Source organism: Pipra filicauda, unplaced genomic scaffold, assembly GCF_003945595.2.
Source record: "Pipra filicauda isolate LSUMZ 115617 unplaced genomic scaffold, ASM394559v2 scaffold855_size65159_pilon, whole genome shotgun sequence".
NCBI classification, from domain to species: Eukaryota; Metazoa; Chordata; class Aves; order Passeriformes; family Pipridae; genus Pipra; species Pipra filicauda.
In genome coordinates this window covers 22,255-47,939 of record NW_024105037.1, presented here as the reverse complement: position 1 = coordinate 47,939, position 25,685 = coordinate 22,255, and the positions used below count along the sequence as shown (strand labels likewise).

The 25,685-nt window shown below is 57.3% G+C and overlaps 1 protein-coding gene across 1 annotated transcript; it reads left to right on the top strand.

The window, feature by feature from the left end:
* The first annotated feature begins 7,210 nt into the window (after positions 1-7,210).
* HSD17B8 (hydroxysteroid 17-beta dehydrogenase 8) lies at positions 7,211-10,928 on the top strand. Its single transcript, XM_027744821.2, has 8 exons — positions 7,211-7,337; positions 8,344-8,460; positions 8,975-9,073; positions 9,441-9,526; positions 10,213-10,297; positions 10,482-10,524; positions 10,595-10,669; positions 10,820-10,928. Exons 1-8 carry the CDS (start codon positions 7,320-7,322, stop codon positions 10,834-10,836), a joined length of 540 nt encoding a protein of 179 aa, XP_027600622.2. The 5' UTR covers positions 7,211-7,319; the 3' UTR covers positions 10,837-10,928.
* The last annotated feature ends 14,757 nt before the right edge of the window (positions 10,929-25,685 follow it).

Here is a 25,685-nt window from a genome sequence, read left to right as displayed (position 1 = left end):
GGGATCCAACAGCGCCCCCTGCTGGCCAATACCGAGCACTGCAGGCCCCGCCCCTTAGAGATCCAACAGTGCCCCCTGCTGGCCAACACCGAGCACTGCAGGCCCCGCCCCTCCAGGGATCCAATAGCGCCCCCTGCTGGCAGCACCCAGCACTGCAGGCCCCGCCCCTCCAGGGATCCAACAGCGCCCCCTGCTGGCAGCACCCAGCACTGCAGGCCCCGCCCCTCCAGGGATCCAATAGCGCCCCCTGCTGGCCAACACCCAGCACTGCAGGCCCCGCCCCTCCAGGGATCCAATAGCGCCCCCTGCTGGCCAACACCCAGCACTGCAGGCCCCGCCCCTCCAGGGATCCAACAGCTCCTGCCAACCGGGATTGGAATTGCGCCAGAGCACAGGGAAGTATCGAACTCTTTCCTTTTTTTGAAGGGGAGTTTTTGGGCACAGGATTATTGTTTAGTTGGTTTTGTGTTCTTTTGCTGGTTTTGCCAATACACAAATATCCTTTAATAAAGGGCTGTTATCTCTTCCTTTTTTCCATACTTCCTCAATTGGAGCCTCTTAATTTGGATTTACAATTGCTGAGAGAGAGGAGTTTGGTCTACTTCATCACTCATCCTCCTTAGCAAAACATTCCAGTCTATTTACACTCAGACAGGAGGGTAGTGGAGTGGTTTGAACAGGCCCCTGGTATCTGGCCAGGGTCAAACCACGACACAAGGGGAACCAGGAGGATGTGGAGACCCTGTCACGGGAGAGTGGAAGGCTCGAACAAAGTTTTAAAAAGCAAAGCCTTGCCAGAGAGTCTGGAGGTGCAGGAAGGACTCCCTGGCTTTCTGAACTCCTTCCCAGGGAAGGGTCTGGGTGCAGCTCAATCCTCTCTTAGCCCTGGACTGTGTTTGAATTTAAAGGAATTACAGAGCTCTTAAACCACTTTGTCCCACAGGTTTTAATGATGGCAAAACAAGAATATTTATATAAAATGAATGATGTACTTTATACAAATGATCAGACAAAAACCCTTAATCAGAACTATTTACTGCACAACAGAAACACTAAAACAATACAAACACTAAAAGTCTACTAGTAGAGTCTAATATAGCATAAAGCAGTACAGGGCACTGGAACAAAGCATTTATTGAAGCAGTTCTATTAAAGCTGGAAAACAGAAATAATTATTGAGATCTGATGTAACTCACCCAGACCAATGCCTGTGGGGAGATCTCTTCCTCTCAGCCTCAAGGAGTGACCTTGGAGGGCGTCCCCAGCCAAAGGAGGAATCTCCACACACCCCCCAGGGAGGGTTTTGTCAGAAAGAACCCGACTGCATGAGAGGGGACTGGACTTTTTATAGGATAAAGTGATTGAGTGCCAGGCCCACCTTTCCAGGCCAGCTCTCAGCTTATCTGTCAACTCAGACTTCAACCAGCAGGGTGTGTGTTCAACGCTGGACCAACCAGGATGGTTTGAGCAGAGTTAACACCGAGACAACAGCCTGGCTCCAGCAGTTGATCTTGCATGACAGCTTGATTATGAGCTTGATTGGACCTTGGGTCTGGCCAGGCTGGGACTGTCCTGCCACAGTCCACCAGCCAGGGGTCTTCCCAATGTGGGTCACTGGGACTGTGGGTCACCAAGCCTGTTCCCAAGGTGTGTCCTCCAACAGGTGATGGAGTTGGAGCAGCAGATGAAGCTCTTCCCGCAGTTGGGGCACTCACAGGGCTTCCCTTACTGGTGGGTCCGTTGGTGTGTGGTCAAGGCAGAGCTCTGCCTGAAGCTCTTCCCACACTCCCCACACTTGTAGGGCCTCTCCCCTGTATGGATGCGCTGGTGGATGATGAGGGTGAAGTTGTGTTTGAAGCCCTTCCCGCAGTCAGTGCAGCGGAAGGGCCTCTCATCCGTGTGAACGCGCTGGTGGGTGACAAGTTGAGAATTGTATGTGAAGCTTTTCTTGCATTCCCCACATTTGTAGGGCCGGGGCCCCTGTTCCCCAGTGTGGATCTGCTGGTGACAGATCAGGCGGGAGCTGACGCTGAAGCCCTTCCCGCATTCCAAGCACTTGTAGGGCCGTTCCCCCGTGTGCACCCGGCGGTGGGTGAGGAGGTGGGAGCTATAGAGGAAGGTCTTCCCACATTCCTCACACTCGAAGGGCCGTTCCCCCGTGTGGACACGTTGGTGGGCAACAAGCTTGGAGCTGCTGCTGAAGCTCTTCCCACATTCCAAGCACATGAAGGGCTTCTCCCTGCTGGGAGGCTGCTCAGGGACCACCAGCTCAGAGCTGTGGCTCAAGCTGCGGGCGCTTTCCCAGCACAGGCTGGGTCTTTCCTCCTCAGAGCACCCTGGGCTGGCTTTGGAGCCCCTCCTCCTGAGGGATCTCCTGCCCTTTTCCTCCCCACTGCCTTCCTGCGCCGTGGAGCCCTTCAAAACGGCCTCTCCCACCAGGGTCTGCCGGGGGGATTTGTCCTCCGTGCCCTCCGTCCTCAGCTCGGGGCCTGGGGCAGGAAGGAAGGACAGGGAGGGGATTTGCCTCCGGCCCAGAGGGAAGGGGAGGAGAAGGAAGATGGAGAGGAAGGAGGGAAGAGAAGGAAAAAGGAGAGGAAGGAATATGAAGGGAAAGAACAAGAAGAAAAAGCAACAAGGAGAGGAAGCAAGAAGAAGGAAAGAAGAAGAAGGCCCAGAACTGGACACAGCACTCGAGGTGTGGCCTCACCAGTGCCAAGTACAGGGCAAGAACCACTGCCCTGGTCCTGCTGGCCATGCTGATCCTGAGAGAAGGAAGGAGCAAGGAGACAAGGAATGATGAAAAGGAAGGAGAAGACAGAACAAAGAAAAAGGAGAAAGGAGAGAAAGGAAGGAGAAGGAAGAAGGAGAGAAAGGAAAAAACATAAGGAGGAAAGAGAGGGAGGAACAAGGAGAAGGAAGAAGGAAGGAAAAGGAACAAGGAGTGGAAGGAAGGACAGGGAGGGGATTTGCCTCCGGTCCAGAGGGAAGGCCAAGGACATCCCCCCAAATCTGGCCCCGGCAGGACGGCGGCGGCAGCGGGGTTGTCCTGCAGCCGGGGGCGATGCTGGGCTGGGAGATACAGGACAAGACAGGGCAAAGGGGGACTGACTTCCTCCTCACCTGCCCAGGGGGCCCGTGGCATCTTCCTCTTCCTCACAGCCTCCTTCATCTGGCCAAGCTTTGGGAAGGAGAAATCCTGCTGTGGGGGGAAAAACAAGGGCTGAGCGTGTTGGGTTGGGGGTTCCTCCCGCCCAAGTCCATCTCTAGAAGTCACTGGGCACCCTGTGTCCATAAAAACCTCCTAAACATCAAGTTTCAAAAAAAAAAACCAGAACTCCAAGGCTCAGACCAAAAAAACCCTTCCAGGAGTTCCCCCTCTCAAGTCTCTCCACTTTGGGGTTCTGGGGGTCCCCCCTCTTTCAGCTGCTGGGGGTCCCACGTGTATTGGGGGTCCCCCCTCTCGAGGGTCCCGCCCTCTCTGGGTTGCTGAGGGTCCCAGGAATCCCAGGGGTCTTCCCACTTTGGTATTCTGGGGGACCCCCTTCTCTGGGCTGCTGGAGGTCCTGCAGTTCCCCCTCTCCAGGGTCCCCCTGCTTAGGGATGAGGGGGGTTTTGGAGGCCTCAGGGGTCCTTTCTCCCCTGACTCTTTGCTTTGGGGTGCTGGGGCTCTCAGGGGTCCCACCTCTCTGGGGTCTCCCCCTCTCCACGCTGCTGTGGGTCCCAGAAATCACAGGGGTCCCCCTTCTCTGGGCTCCCCTTTCTCTGGGGTCCCCCTGGCTGGGCTCACGGGGGTCCCAGCACTCTCCCTTCTCCGGGCTCCCCACTTCAGTGTCCCAGGGCTCCCAAGGGTACCCCCTCTCCAGGCCCCCATTGCAGGGTTCCTGCACTCCCAACCCTCCCCTCTCTGCAGGTTCCCCCCTCCCTCCAGGCTGACGGGGGTCCCGCGGTGCCGGGATCGCCCCTCTCTGCTCTCCCCACTCCGGGGGTCTCAGCAGCCCCCACTGCCTGGCCAGTCCCAGTTTTCCAGATCCCACACCCTTCTTTCTTTGATTCCAGGACCCCTCTGTTCCCACTTTCCTCACCATCTCACCTCTCCCAGTCCCTCGATCTTCTTGTTTCCTTCACCCTGGGACCCCTGGCCCCCCATTCCTGGCCATCCCACCCCACCTCACCCCCAGGCCCCCTTTTCCTTGACCCCGAGACCCCCTGGAGCCCCTTCCCAGTTCTCACAGCTCTCCTCGTTTCTCCCTTTCCTTGACCCTGGGACCACCCTGACTCCCAAATCTCCCTGTCTCCCCACTTACCCACTCCTGCCTTATCCTGCAGGGCAGTCCTAGAGTGGCCCAGGGACCCCCTGAACGCCTCATTCCTAGACATCAGATCCCCCCTGCACCCCCTTATCCAGATCACCACCCCCTGCACCCAATTCCCCAGCTCCAGAACCCCCTGAACCCCCTTTCCCGGCCACCCCACCTCTCCCAGACTCCCTTTTCCTTTACCCTGGCACTCCCTGGACCCCCATTCCTGCCCATCAGGACCTCCCTGCACCTCCTCTCCACCACTGGGACTCTCACCCCCTTCCTCAGCTCCAGGACCCCCCTGCACCCCCTTTCCCAGCCATCCCACCTCTCCAAGTCCCCACACCCTCCCTTCTCCTTCACCCTGCCACCCCCTCCACCCCCACTCCTGCCTTTCCCACTCCCCAACCCCTCCTTTCCTCAACACCCGGCACCCCCTGAACTGCCCTTCCTGCACATCCCGGCTCTCCCCACCCACTGAACCCCCTTTCCCTCACACTGGAGGCCCCTGCACCCTCCTTTCCTGGACACAAGGACCCGAGAGACCCCCTGGGCCTCCTCTCCCAGTCTCTACATCCCCCCTTTTGCCTTCCCTCTGGGACACCCCAAACCCCCATTCCTGGCCACAGGAACCCCCTGGCACCCCCTTATTCTGCACTAAGACCCCCCTGCAACCCCCTTTCCCGCCCAGCCCGCCTCTCCCAGCCCCCAGGCCCTGCTTTTCCTTCACGCTGCTACCCCCTGCACCCCCAGGCCTGCCTTTTCCACAACCCACAGGACCCTTTTCTTTGGAACACGGGGGGACCCCCTGAACCCCGGGTTCTGGCCATTCTCCCGACCCCCAGCACCTCCCTTTCCCCCACACCGCCGACCCCTGGCCAGGGGATCTCCCCGGACCCCCCATCCCACCTCTCCAGAGCCCCGCACTCCCCTTTCCTCGGCCCTGGCATCCCCCAAAACCCCCTTCCCCAGCACTCTGCCCCCCGACAGCCCCAACACTCACCCCAAAAACACTCCCAGGCTTCCCCCTCTCCCATCTCCCCACTTTGGGGGGCGGGAATCGGGGAACTCCCGCCACCGTTGGGGACAATCAAAGAGTTCCCGACGCGTGGCCGGGGCCTTTGTTCGGCCTGCCGGGAATTCCCAACAAACATCCCGGCCCCCATCAGCCGCTGGGGCCCGGGGGTCCCTCCTCTCCAGGGATCGAGCTGTGGGGACACGAAGGGACCCCCACGGGAACCCCTTTGCCGCTCTCCCACCTCCCCTTCTTCCCCTCTCCCCCCCTTTGCCCGTCGCCCCCCGCTGCTTTGGCAGTGACCCACCCCCTCTCTCGCTCACTTTGGGGCTCCCAGCCCCTCTTCTCCTTCCCCTCTGCCCCTTTGCCATCGGGGCCCCCCAACTCACCTCGAGCTCCCGGCTCGGGGGATGGAGCGGGGGGAGGAGGAGCGGGCAGAGGCAAAGGAGGAGGAAGAGGAGGAGCATCGCCCCCCTGAGCGGGCGGGGAGGGGGAGCTCGGCTGCGATGGGTTGGGGGTGTGCGGGGGGTTTTGGGGGGGATGTTTGGGACTGAGCCGCAAATGGCCCTCGGGGGGACCTCGGGGGGTCCCCGGGAGGTGTTTTGGTTTTGTTGGGGGGGATCCCGGGGTGGGTTCCCGGCAGAGGCGGGAGGTGGGCGGGGGGATGCGGGGACCCCCCGCGGTGGGGGTCGGTGTTGCGGGGTCAGGCCCCGCCGCCCCCATTGTCAGCCCGGTGCCGGCGGGGGGGGACGCGACGAGCCCCTTTTTTAGGGCCCCCGGAGTGGGGAGAGCAGAGAGGGGCGACAGCGGAGCTGGGGGACCCCCGGCAGCCTGGGGGGGCGGGAGGGGAAGCGCGGAGAGGGGGAGCCCAGAGGGGTGGGGGGGCCGGGGAGCCCAGAGGGGTGGGGGGGCCGGGGACCCCCGGCCCCTGAAAGAGGGGGCTCCGAGAGGGGGGACCCCTGGGATTCCCGGCATCTGCAGCAGCCTGGAAAAGGCAGAACCCCGGAGAGGGGACCCCCAAAACACGAGGGACCTGCAACAGTCTGAACGGGGGGACCCCCAGAACCCCAAAGTGCAGAGAGCAGAGGGAGTGAACTTCGGGGAGGGTTTTTTAGAGCCTTTTCCACGGGCCTCCCTCCCCCTGCTGTGGTCTCCCTGTTTGTCAGCACACCCAGAGGGTGAAATCCAGGACTTGGCGATGCCACGAGGGGATTCAGGTGTTTATGGGAGGGGAAAAATCAGGGAAAAGGGGGAAAAAAACCCGGGCAAAGCCGAAAAACTCCGGCTGGAGGACTGACGATAGAGTTGGTGCGGGCAGAGCGGCGCGGCGTGCGCGCCTCCGTCTCGGTGTTCACTTCCGGCGCCGCCATGTTGGGGAGTTCGGCGGGGCGACTGGTGGGGGTCGTGGCGCTGGTCACGGGTGGGTTTTGGGGGGGGATTTGGGGGAGTTTTGTGGTGTTTTGGGGGCGAGAGGGAAGGGGAGACCCGCAGGGGAGGAGTGGGGGGGGACTTAGGGCGGGGAGACCCCCGGGAGGGACGCTGGGAGGGGTTAAAGGTGACACTGGTGATACTGGGATGGTCACAGACCCCTCTGGTGACACTAGATCCCACTGGTGACACTGGGAGGACACTGGGAGGGGTCACAGACCCCACTGGTGACACTGGGGGGGTTATTGGTGACACCGGGAGGGGTCACTGGTTAAAGTGGTCCCCACTGGTGCCATCGGGCAGTCATTGGTCCTCCGGGGCGCCAGGGGGCGCCAGGGGCGGTTCCCATACCCCTCAATGGCCCCGGTTATTCATTGGCCCTCCGAACCGCCAGGGGGCGCCAGCGGCATCGGCCGCGCCGTGAGCGGCCGCCTGGCCCGCGAGGGCGCGCGCGTGGCCGTGGCCGATCGCGACATGTCGGGGGTGGCGGCGACAGCGAAAGGGCTCCCCCGGAACTGCCCCCCCGACCACGGAGCTTTCCAGGATCGGATGTGGCCGATCCCAAAAGCGTCGCCGGGATGGTGAGGGGGGTGCAGGTAATGTCGCCGCCTCCCCCCCACCGGTGACATGTCGCGATAGCGTCACACCCTCCCCAGTGTCCCGCAGTGTCCCTGAGTGACCCCCGATATCCGCAATGTCGCCCTCAAAATTCCCAAATCCACCCCAAATCACTCCCAGAATTCACAAATTCCCACAAATTCCTTCCTATTCCCACAAAATTCCTGGGAAATCGCAACCAAACGGCCCCAAATTGCAGGAAAAGCCCCCCCAAATCCACCCAAAATCGACCCAAATCCTCCCCAAATCACCCCCAGAATTCCCAAATCCCCACAAATCCACCCAACCCAGACCCAAATCCACCCCAAATCACCTCCAGAACTCACAAATTCCCCCAAAACTTGCAAATTCCCACAAACTCCCCCAAAATTCCATCCGATTCCCACCAAATTCCTGGAAAATCGCAGCCAGCCATCTCCAAATTGCAGGAAAACCTCCACAATTCCCTCCAAAATCGACCCAAATTCCCTCGCATTCCCCCCAGAATTCCCAAATCCCCAAAACTAGACCCAAATCCACCCCAAAATCACCCCCAAAGCTCCCAAATCCCCATGATTTCCCCAAAACTCACAAATTTCCTCAAAATTCCATCCGATTCCTACCAAATTCCTGGGAAATTGCAGCCAAATGCCCCCAAATTGCAGGAAAAAACCCCCAAATCTGCCCTAAATTAACCCAAATCCACCCCAGAATTCCCAAATCCACCCAACCCAGACCCAAATCCACCCCAAAATCACCCCCAAAACTCCCAAATCCCCACAAGTTCCCCCCAAATTCCCCAAATTTCCATCAAATCCCCACCAAGTTCCTGGAAAATTGCAGCCAAACGGACCCAAATCCCAAGAAAACCTCCCTCAAATCTGCCCAAAACCAACCTGAATCCACCCCAGGATTCCCAAATCCACCCAAATCCACGCAAAATGGACCCAAATCCTCCCCAATTCACCCCAAATGACCCCTCGATGTCCCCAAATGTCCCCCCAGGAGCACTTTGGGGTTCCCCCCCGTGTCCTGGTGTCCTGTGCCGGGATCACCCGCGACCGGATGTTCCTGGAGATGGGAGAGCGGGAATTCCGGGAGGTGCTGGGGGTGAACCTGGAGGTGAGAGGGGACACTGGGGACACTGGGGGGATTGGGGATGTTGGGGACATTGGGGGGACATTGGGGGACATTGGGGACATTGGGGGACATTGGGGGGACATTGGGGGGACATTGGGGGGGACTTGGGGGACATGGGGGGACATTGGGACATTGGGGACATTGGGGACCTTTGGGTGACATTGGGGGACATTGGGGGGATTGGGGACATTGGGGGGATTTGGGGATTTGGGGACATTGGGGGGATTTGGAGATGTTGAGGAGATTTGGGGACTTTGGAGACATTAGGGGACATTTGGGGACATTGGGGGACATTGGGGGACATTGGGGACATTGGGGGATATTGGGGGGACATTGGGGGACATTGGGGACATTGGGGACATTTGGGGACATTGGGGGACATTGGGGACATTGGGGGACATTGGGGGACATTGGGGGGACATTGGGGGACATTGGGGGACATTGGGGACATTGGGGGGGTTGTGCCACCCCCGATGTCCCCCCGCTGCCCCCCCAGGGGACGTTCCTGGTGACACAGGAGGTGACAAAGGCCTTGGTGACATCGGGGGACCCCGGGGGGGCCTCCCTGGTCCTCGTGGGCAGCGTGGTGGCCAAGGTGGGACCCCCACTTGTCACCGTCATTGTCACTTGTCACGGTCAGTGTCCCCAAAATGGGGGTAAAAGCCCTAAAAATGGGGATAAAGCCCCTGAAAACGCCAATTTTGGGGGGGATTTGGGGACATTGGAGGGGGTCCCAGGGGTGTCCCCTCCCCTTTGTCATTGTCACTTGTCACTGTCCCCTCCCCCCTGCCCAAAATTGGGGATAAACCCCCCAAAATGGGGATAAACCCCCCCAAAATTGGGGATAAACCCCCCAGAAACACGAATATTGGTTGGGTTTGGGGACACTGGGGGGGGCTGTGGACACCGAGGGGGGTCCCAGGGGTGTCCCCTCCCCTTTGTCATTGTCCCCTCCCCCCCAGGTGGGGAATTTGGGCCAAACCAACTACGGGGCCTCCAAGGGGGGGGTGGAGGGGCTGACCCGGAGCGTGGCCAAGGAGGTGGCCAGGTGGGGACACTGGGGGACATCTGGGGACATTTGGGGACATTTGGGAGGGGACAAGGGAAAATGGGGGGGAAAGGGAGAAAATTGGGGGATTTGGGGGGAATTCGGGGGAAAAATTGGAGGAAAAGTGGGGAAATTTGGGGGGAAATGGGGAAAAGTTGGAGGACTGGGGGGAAAATTTGGAGGATTTTGGGGGGATTTGGGGGAAAATTGGGGGATTTGGGGGGAAATGGGGAATTGGGGGAAAATTGGGGGAAAATGAGGAAGAAATGGGGGGAAATTGAGGGGGAAATTGGGAAAATTTAAGGGGGAAATGGGGAAAAATTGGAGAGAAAAGGGGGAATTTGGAGGGAAATATGGGAAAATTGGGGAATTGGGGGGAAAAGGGGGAAGACCTGGGGAAAACTGGGGAGAAAATAGGGAAATGGGGAAAAATTGGAGGGGGGATCAGGGGAATTTGGAGGGAAATTGGGGGGAAAAGGGGGAAGAAATGGGGAAAACTGGGGGGAAAATTGGGAAATGGGGAAAAAGGGGGGAATTTGGAGGGAAATGGGGAAAAATTGGGGGGAAATCGGGGAAAATGAGATTGGGGGGGTTTGGTGACCCGGGGGGGGAGTCGGTGACACCCTGGGGGGGGGTGACATGGGTTGGAGGGACCCCTCTGACCCCCCCCAAATCCCTCCCCCAAGGTTTGGGATCCGCTGCAATTCCGTCCTGCCGGGATTTATCGTCACCCCCATGACGGACAAAGTGCCCCCAAAAGTGCTGGACAAGGTGACAGCGGGGGGGTGGCACCTCCTGGGGACATTGGGGGGACAGTGGGGGACATTGGGGGACATTGGGGACATTGGGGGGACATTGGGGGACACTGGGGGACATTGGGGACTTAGGGGGGACACTGGGGAGGTGACACCAGAGGTGACCCTTGTGTGTGTGTGTGTGTGTGTCCCCCTCTCAGTTCGCAGGGATGGTGCCACTGGGACGACTGGGGGACCCTGAGGGTGAGTTGGGGACACTTTGGGGACACTTTGGGGACACTTGGAGGTGCCACCACCCCCCGGTGTCCCCCAGACGTGGCAGACGTGGTGGCTTTCCTGGCGTCGGGGGACAGCGGCTACGTCACCGGGGCCACCCTGGAGGTGACAGGTGGGGACCCCCCATGTCCCCAATGTGTCCCCAGTGTGTCCTCAATGACCCCCCAGTGTGTCCCCAACGTCCCTCCAGTGTCCCCTCAATGTCCCCCCAATGTCCCCCCAGTGTCCCCCCAATGTCCCCCCTTTCCCTCTCTCATTCCAGGGGGTCTCTTCATGTGACGGATCCAGCCCCTCCCCCCGATGTCCCCCCAATGGGGGGGAGGGGCAGACCTCAAAATTTGGGGGGTTGGGATGGGGGGGAGGCCCCGAGTTTGGGGGGAGGGGACCCCAAAATTTGGATGGGGGACAAAAGGGGGTCCCAAAAATTGGGGAGGGTCCCAAAACTGGGGAGGAGGGGCCTAAAGTAGGGGAGGGGCTCCCCCAAAATATGGGGGGGAACCCCAAAACTTGGGGGGGGGTCGAGGGAGGGGGGTGGAAGCCCCTCCAAAAAACCACCCGGAGCTGTTGCCATGGAGATGTTTATTGGCCACGCCCACCGAGACCACGCCCACCCCTCCCCTCCCTTAAATTTCTAAAACAACAAAAATAAACATTTTGGACCCCAAATTTGGGGTTTTTTTGGGGTGGAGACCCCAAATTTTTGGGGTGGGGGTTTGGGAGGGGTCTCTAAAATTCGGGGGGCGAGGTCAGATGTGGCCCTGCCCCCTCTTGACCCTACCCCCCTTAAAACCTCCTCTAAAACGACAAAAATAAACATTTTGGGCCTCAAATTTTGGAGTTTTCTGAGGCAAACCCCCCCAAGAGTTTTGGGAGGTGTCCCCAAAATCCGGGAGGGGTGGAGTTAAGAGAGGGTGGAGCCAAATCCTCCATCTTTTCTGCCTTAAACCTCCTCTAAAACGACAAAAATAAACCTTCTGGATGCCAAATTTTGGAGTTTTTAGAGGCAAAATCCCCCAGAATTACCCCTAATTAGCACATAATGCCCGGGGTTCATGTTAATAATTAATTAGCCCATAATAGCTGTGGGTAAATCATTAACCCCTAATTAATCCATAATATCCGTGGGTTCCCATCAATCCCAAATTATCCCAAATGGTCCCAAACAGTCCCAAATTATTCCAAATAGTCCCAAATGATCCCAAATCCCAAATGGTCCCCAAACTCAAATCCCAAATCCCATGTGGTTCGAAATCCCAAATAACCCCAAATCCCAAGTAAACCCTAAATCACCAGTGATTCCCAATCCCATGTAGTTCCAAATCCCATATAAAAGCAAATCCCAGAAGTTCCCAAATCCCAAATAACCCTTAAATCCCCAATAATAGCAAATCCCATATATTCCCCAATCCCAAATAAACCCCTAAATCTTCAATAATTCCCAAATCCCAAATAAATCCCAAATCCTCAATAATTCCCAATCCCATATATTCCCAAATCCCAGATAATAGCAAATCCCAGGTGTTCCCAAATCCCAAATAACCCCTAAATCCCCAAGAATTCCCAATCCCGTATAATCCCAAATGCCAAATAAATCCCAAATAATAACAAATCCCATTGAGGTGGTTTGAAGCTGGCTCCCTGCCAAGTCTCCAAACCTCACCACAAGAGCTCCCCCCCCAAAACCAAGGGAGAAGAGAGAAAAAACAAGAGAACTAAAACGAGAGAGAGACAGCTGAAGCAATATATATATAAATATAAATATATTTACACTTATATTACACTTATATACAATTGAAATATATGTACAATTTCAAAAGGAAAGGGGAAAGGGAAGGGGAAGGAAAAAAAGGAACAAAAGCAAAATAAAATATACACGATCACTCTCCCAAGATCTAACAACTAAAAGAATTAGCAAAGGATATCCCACTGCTCTCCTTGGCACAACAGAAAGTGGCTCTGGAACGACCCCGGCACCCTCCGTCTGCCAAGGTCGGCAGGGCCTTACCAGGCCTCGCTCCCCAACCCGACAGACTCCACACAGGGAACCTGCACCTCCAAAGCTGGAAGGAAAGAGGGCAAAGGCCTCTCCTCCTTTCTTCTTATAGCCCGGCTTAGGTAAAAACCGTGGGGAATAGCGGGGAAATCTGGGCACTGCCTGGGTTACAGACTGGTCATGAAGGAAGGCCCAGCCTAAAGTACCACAGACATCACATCCCCCTCTGTGACATCACATCCCCCTCTGTGACATCACAGCTCCTCTATGATGTCACATCCCCCTCTGTGACATCACATCCTCCTCTGTGACATCACATCTCTCCTGTGACATCACATCCCCCTCTGTGACATCACATCCCCCTCTGTGACATCACATCCCCCTCTGTGACATCACATCCTCCCCATGACATCACATCTCTCCTGTGACATCACATCCTCCTCTGTGACATCACATCTCTCCTGTGACATCACATCCCCCCTCTGTGACATCACATCCTCCTCTGTGACATCACATCCCCCTCTGTGACACCACAACTCCCCTATGAGATTACATCCTTCCGGTGACATCACACCCTCCTCTGTGACATCACATCTCTCCTATGACATCACATCTATCCTGTGACATCAAACTCTCCTGTGATATCATATTGTCCCTGTGACATCACATCCTCCTCTGTGAAATCACAGCTCTCCTGTGACATCCCATCCTCCCCATGATATCACATCTCTCCTATGACATCCCATCCTTCCTGTGACATCACATCCTCCTCTGTGATGTCACATCCATCATATGACATCACATCTCTCCTATTACATCACAGCTCCACTGTGACATCAGAGCTCCCCTATGACATCACATCCTTCCTGTGACATCACATATCTCCTATGACATCAGATCATTCCTGTGACATCACATCCTCCTCTGTGATGTCACATCCTCCTCTGCGATGTCACATCCTCCCCATGACATCACATCTCCTCTACAACGTCACATCCATCATATGACATCACATCTTTCCTGTGACATCACATCCCCCCACTGTGACATCACGTCTCCCCTATGACATCACATCTTCTCTGTGACATCACATCCTTCATGTGACATCACATCCACCCTTATGACATCACAGCTTCCAGGTGACATCACATTCCTTCTGTGACATCATATCGTCCCTGTGATGTCCTCCACTGTGACATCACATCTCCTCGTGACAGCACACCCTCCCCTGTGACATCACATCTCTCCTATGACATCACTTCCTTCCTATTACACGACATCTCCTCTATGACATCACATCCTCCTCTCTGGCATCAGATGCAACATAACAGCTCCTCTCTGACATCACATCCTTTATGTGACATCACATCCTCCCCGTGATGTCAAGGGGATATGTGATGTCATAGGAGGGGAGGACGTGATGTCAGAGGGACGATTTGATATCACAGCAGAGGTTTGATGTCACAGGATGGATGTGATGTCCCAGAGGAGGATGTGGCTGCTCCATCTCAGTCACCTCAGAGGGGCCCTCACAGGTACCTTGTCCCTCCACAGATTTCCCGGAACAAGCCTGATCTTGTGCCCCTCCCCCATCATGTCCTGTTTAGAACCCTGGGACACTGTGGAACCTCATGGAACCCAAGGGACCCTGGGACACTGTGGGGGCTCATGGAACCCAAGGGACCCTGGGACACTGTGGGGGCTCATGGAACCAAAGGCACCCTGGGACACTGTGGGGGCTCATGGAACCCAAGGGACCCTGGGACACTGTCAGGAGCCTCGTGGTGCCCAGGGCTGAGGAATCCCGTGGGAGCAGGTGGCTCAGGGAGCAGCTGCAGTTGGATCCAAACTATTCTCATATCACCTGAAGATGTCCCTGCTAACAGAGGTCCTGTGTGTTCCCTCTGCTCTCTGGGCACTTGCATCCTTTGAGAGCTGCCCATCACTCTGGTAGCCAAGAGCACAGGGCGGGGGATCCCCTGGAGGGGGAGCAGAGACATCTTTCCTAGATCACCTTGCTCAGAGCCCCATCCAACCTGGCCTTGAAAGTTTGCAGGGAAGGGGCATCCACCACCTCACTGCAAATGTGTTCCAGTGTTTCATTCTCATCATCAAATGTATCTTCCATCTCTCTAGTTTGAACCTGCCCTCTTTTAGTTTAACTCCCTCACTCCCTGTCCTATTGTGACAGGCCCAACTGGACCCTTTACCCACCTGTTTCTAAAAAGCTGCCTTGAAGTACTGGAAGGCCCCAAGGAGGTCTCCCCACAGGCTTTTCTTCTGCAGGCTGAAGAGCCCCCACTCTCTCAGCCTGTCTCCATGCAAGAGGTGCTGCAGCCCTGGGGTCCCCTTGGTGGCCTCCTCTGGAAGTGCCCCAAGAGGTGCGTGTCTTTGCTGTGCTGAGGAGCCCATGGAGCTGCAGGAGATGCCAGGGCTGGCAGGGGAATCCCCCCAAGCCATTGCCATTGCGGGTGGGTGCGTTGCAGACAGCCAGAGGAGCCCAGAGCTGGAGGCAGCACTGCAGGGGGGGTCTCAGCTGAGCGGAGCAGAGGGGCAGAACCCCCCTCCCCTGCTGCCCACGCTGTGGGATGAGCCCAGGACACGGGGGGTTGTGGGCTGTGAGCTCCCATTGCTGGCTCCCATCCTGCTTTTCATCCTCCACTATCCCTGACCCTCCCCTGCCCCGACACCAAGCTGTGCTCCTTGGGGACGGTGCTTGGACAGCCCCAGTCAGACCCTGTTTCCCACTGTGCCCCCAAACCACTGGGTGCCCCAGGGGACGTGGGAACACACATGGACACGGGAAGGCACCCGTGGAGGTGGGAACACACACCCACCCAGACAGACACAGAGCATTTGTTTTGCTGCAGGGGTTTATTGATTCTTGCAGGGAAATTGCCAGGGCACCCAGGGGATCAGGGGGGTCCTCCAGGGATGATCATCTCCTCATGCCGCTGGAGGGGGCCAGGACACGGGTGTCACCACCACTTCCAGTCCTGAAAGACAGAGCCCCAAACGTCACCCCCGGTGTCCACAGGGACATGGGAGGGGCCTTGTCCCCAGCCCGTCTGTCTGCAGGGAGCTGGGGCAGGAGAAGGGAATTGGATGCTGAGATCCATGTGGCCCCAGAGCCCCTGAGCCCGGGATGCTGTGACACCTCCCCGAGCCCCTCCCTGCCCTCCCGGTGAGCCTGGGGGTCTGCAGAGCCCCCAGTGCAAGGCAAGGCTTGGGGGCAGCTCTGTCCAGCTGCCCCGGGACACGGAGCAGGGACAGCCCCCTGCGTGTCCCTCTGCTGTCCCCAAGCTCTGCCCACTGCAGAGGGCTCAGGGACCCCCCAGGGCCCTGCCAGGCTCCTTTGGGGGGCTGAGGAGCCTCCCATATTTCTCACCTGGACATGCAGAGAGGCAGCCGAGCGTCACTGGCGCATCAGCTCCACCTGGTCAGCCACGGGGGGCTGGGGACAAAGGCAGGGTTAGAGACACACTGGGGTGAACTGGGGCACACTGGGATATACTGGGGCACACTGGGCTGGACTGGGACACACTGGGATGCCGGGGAGGGTGGTGGCCATGAGAGGGGAGGGTCTGGGCCCAGCAGAACTTGGGGTACCCACCTCAGACCTCTTCACTCGATGGACATCCATGCCTCCCTGGAGAGAGAGTGTGAGGTGTCACTGGTCACTGGGGTGTCCCCAGGCCCAGCAGGGATGGGGGGACTACATTTCCTCCCATTATCCACACTGTGGACATCCCAACTCCAGGACTTACCCCAACACATCCACCTCCTCCTTGTCCCGAGATTGGCTGGGGAAAGAGAGCAAAGATTTAAGCAGGATTGGCCCCTGTAGGGCTGGGGGAGGGACACAGGTGTCCCCAGACCCCCAGACCATGGTTGGCCCCTGGTCTGAGAGGGAAAATCCCTTCTGCTCCCCCCAGCCCCACTGCACCCAGTTTCCCCCGGGATCCCTGTTCCTGCAGGGCCCAGAGTGGGGATGGAGACCAGGAGAGCCAGGGGAATTCAGGGCCTGCAGAAGGGTGGGGGGAGGAGGAGAGGACCCAGAGAGGGTGAAGTGGGGGGAATTGGGGATCCCACAGGATGGGCATTGGGGTGTCGAAGGGATGGGACTGTGAGGGATGCGGGGGAGGAGGAAGGGATTGCAGTGGAGGGGACCCAGGGAATGAAGCAGGGCAGGGGTGGGGCAGGAGAAATGGGGAAGGGGAGAAAAGTGGAAGGGACTGGGAGGGTCTTTGGGACTGAGGGGTCAAGGAAGGGGATTTCTGGACATGAGTGTCGTGGGCAATGGGAAAGGGGAAGGATTAGAGGAGAAAGAGGGGAAGAAATGGTGTGGGAATGATGCCCTGTGTGTGTGTGGTGGGGTGGACTGGGGTGTGTGGGAATAGAGTGGGGGCCCTGAGGAAGAGCCTCCCTGGTGCACACTGGGGTGGACTGGGGAGCACTGGGATGGCCTGGAGGGTGGTGGCCACGAGAGGGGAGGGGATGGGCCCAGCACAAGCCCTGGTACCCACCGGGCCGCCGATCCCGCCTGCCTGTAGAGAGACAAGGAGACGTCACTGGTCACTGGGGTGTCCCCAGTACCAGGGAAGGGATGGGGGCCCAAAGTGCCCCCCACTTCCCACACTGGGTGCCCCCCAACTCCCAGACTTACCTCCCCACATTGGACGCCGCCGGCCTGAACGGGCTGCAGGAGGAGAGCAAAGGCTTGGTTGGGGTTGGCCTTGTGGGGCTGGGGGGGACACGGGTGTCCCCACCCCCTCCAGCCCTGACTGCCCCCCGGGCTGAGCGGGGCTCTTTGGGATTGCGGCTCCCAGGCAAGTTGGGGACACCAGTGCAGGGGGAAAGGCAAGGCATTGAGGGCAAAGCCTGGAGGAAAGGCCCTGGGAAGGGGCCATGGCAGGGCATTTCCCAGTTGGTGCCAGTTCAGCCTGGCCAGGCCTTGTCCCACTTGAGCCCAGGGTGGAGCTTGGGCCTGTTTGTCCTCCTTGGACTCCAGTGGGGCTTGGCCCAGTTCCACCCAGTTTGGGTTGGGCCTTTGCCTTGGCTGGCAAAGAGAGGAGATGGTGGGGAGATGCCCCAGGGGACCAAGAGGATGGGATGGGGAGGCCCAAAAAGGTGGGATTTGGGGTCAGAAAGAGCAGGAAGCGTTGGGACTGTGCCAGGACGGAGGCGGGTGCAAGCATCCCGTGAGGAAGCGGAGCTGCAGCAGCAGGAGTTGAATTGTGGGAAGGGGAAGGAGAGAGGGAATTGTGGCCAGAAGAAAGTGGCCTGGCCCGGGACTGGGGGTGCAGGGGAGTGATGGGGGATCCCCTGGATTGGGAGGGGGCCCATCCCTGAGCCCATGGCCGTGGCAAGGGGGCCTCACCTTGGCATCTGCCGGGGGGCTCAGCAGGATGGTGAAGAGCAGGGCCACGCTGAGCACAGCGACCTTCATCTTCCTCTGGGCCTGGGCAGCGCTGGCTGAGGCTGCACAAGGGCAGGAGCACATTTATCCCTGCCGGGACTCCTCCCTGCCCCCTCCCCGAGAGTCCCCGGGGCAAAGCCCGGCTGGTCACAGCCCCCAGCCCTGGCCACAAGCCCAGCCCTGGCACAGAGTCCATCCCGCCTGCGGCACCCATCCAGCCACCTTCCCCGGCATCCCTCCAGCTTCCTGCACGGGGCAGCTGCCCCTGGAAGGGCCCAGGCCCCTGGAGGTGCAAAGGGGGTGGGCAGGGAGCTGAAAGCAGCTGCATACCCTGTGGGGACAATCCCACACAACACAATCCATCCTCCAACAGGCCCCAAAGCCTGATCCACTCATGTCCTCCTGCCCATCCCTTCCCAGAGCTTTCCCTCTGGGACACCCCAGAGCTCAGCTCAGCCCCACACCCGGCGTGTCTGAGCACAATTGTCCCTGTTCCCACTCCAGCCCCTTGGCTGAACACAGGACAGGCACTGCCCCCCTTCTTGGGGCACCAGGAGCCCGGGATCAGGGAAACAGGGAGCTGGGAGATAAAGGGGCTGACGGGCAATGGGCACAGGCGGGTGACTGGGATCTGCAGTCTGGGCAGGCACTGGGGAGCACTGGGCAATGCTGGCCCTGGCACACAAGGGCTGGGCCCAGGGAAGTGCTGGGGTGGTGGCAGTGCCCGGCTCCAGCCCATTTGCGGGCACTGCAGCCCCCAAGTGGTGCAGGCCCAGCCACGGCCTCCCCGAGCAGAGCCCAGGGGGGCAGATGCCCTTTGCTGGCCCTGCCCCTGTCCCAGCTGGGCACACCGTGTCCTCCCGCATCAGCCGGGCCCCGCTCTGCTCAGCTGGCCCAGGCAGGGGGGGCCAGGCACTGGCAGCCCAGCAGGGCTCTGGCTCCACACTGGGCTGGCCCTGGCACACAGCTGCCCCAGTGCCCCTGTCCCCAGGGATGGCCCTGCCCTGCCCTGGGCCCAGCGCTGGCCCTCAGCAGGATGCCACCTTCCCGCCCCACTCTCCCGCCCTCCCCACCCGCCTCACAGGCCCCTCTGGGCTGGGACCCCCGTGGGCACAGATCAAGGACAGGCACTGAGCGGGGGCTCCCGCCACCTGCCACAGCCTCAATTCTCCACTCACCTTTGGCCACAGTTCCGCAACACCTTCCATCCTTACGGGCCCCTGATCACACACAAGAGACCATTGTGGGGCAGCTGGGAAAACATCTCAGCTCAATGACTTGACTATTTGCCTTGCATTTTCCCCAGGAGCCGGCAGTGACCTGGAAGATTTTCCTTTTGCCCTTTTCTGCTTCGTGCCTCGTTTGTTGCATAATTGAGGAACGTTGACTGAGGAGGGGCCCAGGGGAGGTGAAGTCGCTCAAGAAGGAGGCATTTACAGCCCCTCAACACCAATGATCCCAGTCTGGACCATCCAAATTTTGACATCAGCAGCTCATTGGAAGAGGGAAATGTCCCCAGTTTGGTGTTTGAGAGAGAGATGGACGAGAGACGTGAGCAGGGTGCCTGAGGTGCAGCTGATCCCCCCTGGACTGTCTCCTTCCTTCCCCCTGAGCAGGGCTGGGAGCACCTGGGGAAATTCCTCTTGTTCCTGCAGTCCCTGCTCTGGGATTTTTCCCACCCTCTGGTTCCAAATGGATTTGGGGCCTGGCCATTGTCCTCAGGCCGTGACCCACAGGGAGGTGTTGTGGTGACTCCCAGAGGGAAAGGGGAGGAGAAAACGGGGCCCTGTTCTCCCCACATTTAAGTCTCCCTTCCCAATTTCCTGATGCCCTCAGATTCCCAGAGTCCCTCAGTAGCTGCACGAGAGGGGTCACCAGACTCATCAGGAGGTGTCTGTCCTGTTGTCCTGGTTTTGACTGGGATAATGGACTGGTTTACAATCACTGCCCACAACAGGGACTTGTCTCAGCACAGAATCCTGGAATTATGGACTGGATTGGGTGGGAAGGTACCTTAAACTGATCCTGTGCCACCCCCTGCCATGGGCAGGGACACCTTCCACTAGCCCAGGTTACTCCAAGCCCCATCCATCCTGGCCTTGGACACTTCCAGGGATGGGGCAGCCACAGCTTCTCAGGGCAACCTGTGCCAGGGCCTCCCCCCTCACAGGGAAAACTTTCTTCCCAATATCCTCCTAAGCCTGCCCTCTGTCAGTGGGAAGCCATTGCCCCTTCTCCCATCCCTACAGGCCCTTGTCCAAAATCCCTCTGCAGCTCTCTGGGAGCCCCTCGAGGCACTGGAAGGGGCTCTAAAGCCTCTCTGGAGCCTTCTCTTCTCCAGGCTGAACCATCCCAATTGTCCCAGCCTGTCCCCAGAGCAGAGGGGCTCCAGCCCTCCGAGCATCTTTGTGGCCTCCTCTGGATCCACTCCAACAGGTCCATTCCTCCTGATCTGGGCCCCCCGAGCTGGAGGCAGCACTGCAGGTGGGGTCTCACCTGAGGGCAGCAGAGGGGCACATTCCCCTCCTCCCCTGCCCCCGGGATGAGCCCCGCACACGGGGGGTTTCCGGGCTGGCTCGTGTCCCATTTGTCACCCACCAGCACCCCCAGAGCCCTCTCCCAGCAGGTTCTTCCATCCCTTCCTCCCCCAGCCTGCACCGATCCCGGGGGTTGCCCTGACCCGGCTGCACCACCTTGGTCTTGTCCAACCTCAGCAGATTCCCGTGTGTGCCGGGAAACGGGGGGAAAGGGAATTCACCCGACTCTTGGAGATTTGTTTGTCTGCTGGTGCCCCAGGGAAAAACAAAACCCTGGCAGTCTCATCTAGTCTGTCCCATATTCCACCCAGGAACCCTCCACCAAACAGATCCACCATGAGGTGGGGGGAATTCCAGGGCCCTTTTTTGGGGACTGACATGTCACAGCAAAAGGGAAACCCCTCAGTGGATATTTCCACAAGTTACTCTGGAATCCCCCGTGACATCTCATTCTACCTCTGTGACAGCACATCCTCCCTGTGACATCAGAGCTCCTCTATGTTGTCACATCTGTCATATGACATCACATATCTCCTGTGACATCACATCTTTCCTGTGACATCACATCCTGCTCTGTGACATCACCTCCTCTTCTGTGTGATGCCGTGGAATGTTGGTGCTAAAGAAATTACTCAGGAGCAGTTAATTAGGGGTGAGATAAGCAAAGGGTTTAATTGTGCCAAGGCAATGGATGTTACAAGACACACGCCGCTGTGCTCGAGATGGTACATTTTATAATATTGTCTGTCCAATCCCAAGTGTGTCCACACTGTAGCCTTTGCTCTGGTCCACCCCGGGTCCACCCCCTGAGAATTGAGTCTGGGCTGTATTTCGGGACCACCTCTTCATCAGTTTCATCATCTTCAGAGCACAGAGGGTATATACTCACCTAGTTCTTGACTCTGTTTTGTGTTCAGGCCCTGATATGGCTGTTCTCCAAACAGCCTAGGCCTTGCCTTGACAAGAGACTAAACATTGCCACTGAATTCAGGGGTAGATTTGATATGGGGAGCAGAGAATGGGGTAAGAGGGTTAAGGACTGAGTAAACTACTTGTAATACAGGGAAAGGGAGTGAGGGATGCTGCTTTTCAAATCTACTTCTAGTACTTATAAATCTTATAAAGTTAATAAAAATTAGAAAAATAAAAACTATACTAGGGGCTTAAGGTATCAGTTACATCACATCATTCCTGTGCCATCACATCCTCCTCTGTGACATCACATCCCTCATATGACATCATATCTGTGGGCCCAGCGCTGGCCCTCAGCAGGATGGCACCTTCCCGCCCCACTCTCCCTCCCTCCCCACCCGCCTCACAGGCCCCTCTGGGCTGGGACCCCCGTGGGCACAGATCAAGGACAGCCACTGAGCGGGGGCTCCCGCCACCTGCCACAGCCTCAATTCTCCACTCACCTTTGGCCACAGTTCCGCAACACCTTCCATCCTTACGGGCCCCTGACCACACACAAGAGACCATTGTGGGGCAGCTGGGAAAACATCTCAGCTCAATGACTTGACTATTTGCCTTGCATTTTCCCCAGGAGCCGGCAGTGACCTGGAAGATTTTCCTTTTGCCCTTTTCTGCTTCGTGCCTCGTTTGTTGGATAATTGAGGAACGTTGACTGAGGAGGGGCCCAGGGGAGGGGAAGCTGCTCAAGAAGGAGGCATTTACAGCCCCTGCACCCCAAGGGGATGTGATTGCCTCCAGCACAGGGAATTCCATCTCATCCTGGGCACCTCCTCCACTGGCAGTTTGCAAGATCTTTCTCCAAGCCATTCCTGTCCTTCCCTCTCTGCAGGAGACACCTCCAGAGGCTGAGGACTGCTGCCCCCTTCCCAATCCCACTGTCCTTATCCCCAGCAAGGAATCCCCAGCTGGACTCCACACCCTCCAATTCCTCACTCCTGGCCCCAGTATCCGGCATCTTCCTTAATGATGGAGGCCAAGGGATGGAGGGCACCCTGAGCCTGTGACACTGAGCTGAGCGGGCAGGTGACACACCTGAGGGACGGGATGGCATCCAGGGGGACCTGGACAAGCCAGAGAAATGGTCCCAGAGTGTGGAGAGAGAGATAAGGCTAAAAGTTAACATAGAATAGGAATTAGAGAGGAAAACCAGCTGCTGCTTCCTGGACAGCAAAGAGACTCCAGCTGCTGCTTCCCGACTGGGATAAGGTCACGATGCCCCACAAAGCTCCCCAGGCACCCAGAAACAATTGTAGCACTTCTCAGTAGAAACCCTCAAACTCCTCCTAAACCTAAAGAAAGAGCATCAAAGAGAATTGGAAATGGGGAAAGAATTGGAGGGAGATTTCCATTGAACCTTCTGGGATCAACAGAGGGGTTGAACCTGCCTTCCTCCCCCTCAGGGACGCCTGTGCTGGGTGGGAAGTGTCAACTTTGCGTGTTAGTCACTGCTTGGAAGGACTCGAGCTGGCTTTTGCTTCCTAATGTAGTTGTGGATTGGTTTGGTTTAGAGGTTGTGCTTTGCTTTGCTTTGACAACAATTTTGACATCGTTTGAAGTGTGTTTTTGCAGCCAGACCCTGTCCCTGACCACCACGAACCTTCAACCTGTGCCACTTTGTATTAATAGTGTTATTCTGCAGAGTGTTGGAGGGAGTCCTTTTGTCAATGCCGGAGTAAATGGTGGAAATATCCACTGAGGGGTTTTCCTTTTGCTGTGACGTGTCAGTCCCCAAAAAGGGCCCTGGAATTCCCCCCACCTGGTGGATCAGTTTGGTGGAGGGTTCCTGGGTGGAATATGGGACAGACTAGATGGGACTGCCAGGGTTTTGTTTTTCCCTGGGGCACCAGCAGACAAACAAATCTCCAAGAGTCGGGTGAATTCCCCTTCCCCCGTTTCCCGGCACACACGGGAATCTGCTGAGGTTGGACAAGACCAAGGTGGTGCAGCCGGGTCAGGGCAACCCCCGGGATCGGTGCAGGCTGGGGGAGGAAGGGATGGAAGTCCCTGCTGGGAGAGGGCTCTGGGGGTGCTGGTGGGTGACAAATGGGACACGAGCCAGCCCGGAAACCCCCCGTGTGCGGGGCTCATCCCGGGGGCAGGGGAGGAGGGGAATGTGCCCCTCTGCTGCCCTCAGGTGAGACCCCACCTGCAGTGCTGCCTCCAGCTCGGGGGGCCCAGATCAGGAGGAATGGACCTGTTGGAGTGGATCCAGAGGAGGCCACAAAGATGCTCGGAGGGCTGGAGCCCCTCTGCTCTGGGGACAGGCTGGGACAATTGGGATGGTTCAGCCTGGAGAAGAGAAGGCTCCAGGGAGGCCTTAGAGCCCCTTCCAGTGCCTCGAGGGGCTCCCAGAGAGCTGCAGAGGGATTTTGGCCAAGGGCCTGTAGTGATGGGAGAAGGGGGAATGGCTTCCCACTGACAGAGGGCAGGCTTAGAGGGATATTGGGAAGAAAGTTTTCCCTGTGAGGGGGGAGGCCCTGGCACAGGTTGCCCTGAGAAGCTGTGGTTCCCCATCCCTGGAACTGTCCAAGGCCAGGATGGACGGGGCTTGGAGCGACCTGGGCTAGTGGAAGGTGTCCCTGCCCATGGCAGGGGGTGGCATGGGATGAGTTTAAGGTACCTTCCCACCCAAACCAGTCCATGATTCCAGGATTCTGTGCTGAGACAAGTCCCTGTGGTGGGCAGTGACTGTAAACCAGTCCATTATCCCAGTCAAAATCAGGACAACAGGACAGACACCTCCTGATGAGTCTCATTCCCTCTAAGCTCGTGTAGCTACTGAGGGACTCTGGGAAGCCGAGGACATGAGGATGTCACAGAGGAGGATGTGATGTCACAGGAAGGATGTGAAGGATGCGATGTAAGAGAGGAGGATGTGATGTCACAGGAAGAATGTGATGCCACAAAGGAGGATGTGATGTCACAGGTATGATGTGACGTCAGAGAGGAGGATGAGATGTCACAGGGAGGATGTGATGTCACAGAAGGAGATGTGATGTCACAGAGAGGATATGAAGGATGTGATGTCACAGGGAGGATGTGAAGGGTGTGATGTCACAGATGAGGATGTGATGTCGCAGCAAGAATGTGATGGATGTGATGTCACAGGGAGGATATGAAGGATGTGATGTCACAGGGGAGAACGTGATGTCTTGGGACGGATGTGATGTCACTGGGACGATGTGATGTCACAGGAAGGATGTGAATAATGTGATGTCAGAGAAGAGGATGTGATGTCACAGGGAGGATATGAAGGGTGTGATGTCACAGAGGAAGATGTGATCTCAAAGGAAGGATGTCATATAACAGATGTTACATCATAGGGGACCATTGATGTCACAAGAGGAGCAGTGATGTCTTGGGGAGGATGTGATGTCAAAGGAGAGATGTGATGACACAGGAGGGATGTGATGTCATAGAGGAGGAGGTGATGTCACAGGGACGATGTGATTTCATGGGAAGGATGAGAATGATGTGATGTCAGAGAGGAGGACGTGATGTCACAGAGAGGATGTGACATCACAGAAGAGGATGTGATGTCACAGCAAGAATGTGAAAGATGAGATGTCACAGAGGAGGATGTGATGTCATCGGAAGAATATGAAGGATGTGATGTCACAGAGGATGATGTGATGTCACAGAGGAGGATTTTTTGTCACAGGGAGGATACGAAGGATGTGATGTCACAATGAAGGATGTGATGTCACAATGAAGGATGTTATGTCACAGAGGAGGATGTCATGTCACAGTGGAGGATGTCATGTCACAGAGGAGGATGTGATGTCACAGGAATGATATGATATAACAAAGGAGGATGTGATGTAACAGGGAGGATGTGATGTCACAGGGAGGATATAAAGGATGTGATATTAAAGGGAGGATGTAATGTCACAGGGAGACATGAAGTATGTGATGGTACCAGAAGGATGTGATGTCACAGGGAGGATATGAAGGATGTGATATCAAAGGGAGGATGTGGTGTCACAGAGGAGGATGTGATGTCACAGAGGAGGATGTGATGTCACCGGGAAGATATGAAGGATGTGATGTCACAGTGGGGGATGTGATGTCACAGGAAGGATGTGATGTCAAATAGAAGGACGTGATATCACAGAGAAGGACGTGACGTCACTGGGAGGACGGTACGTCACAGGGGAGGAAAAGATTGACAGGAAGGATGTGACTTCAGAAACGAGGATGTGATGTC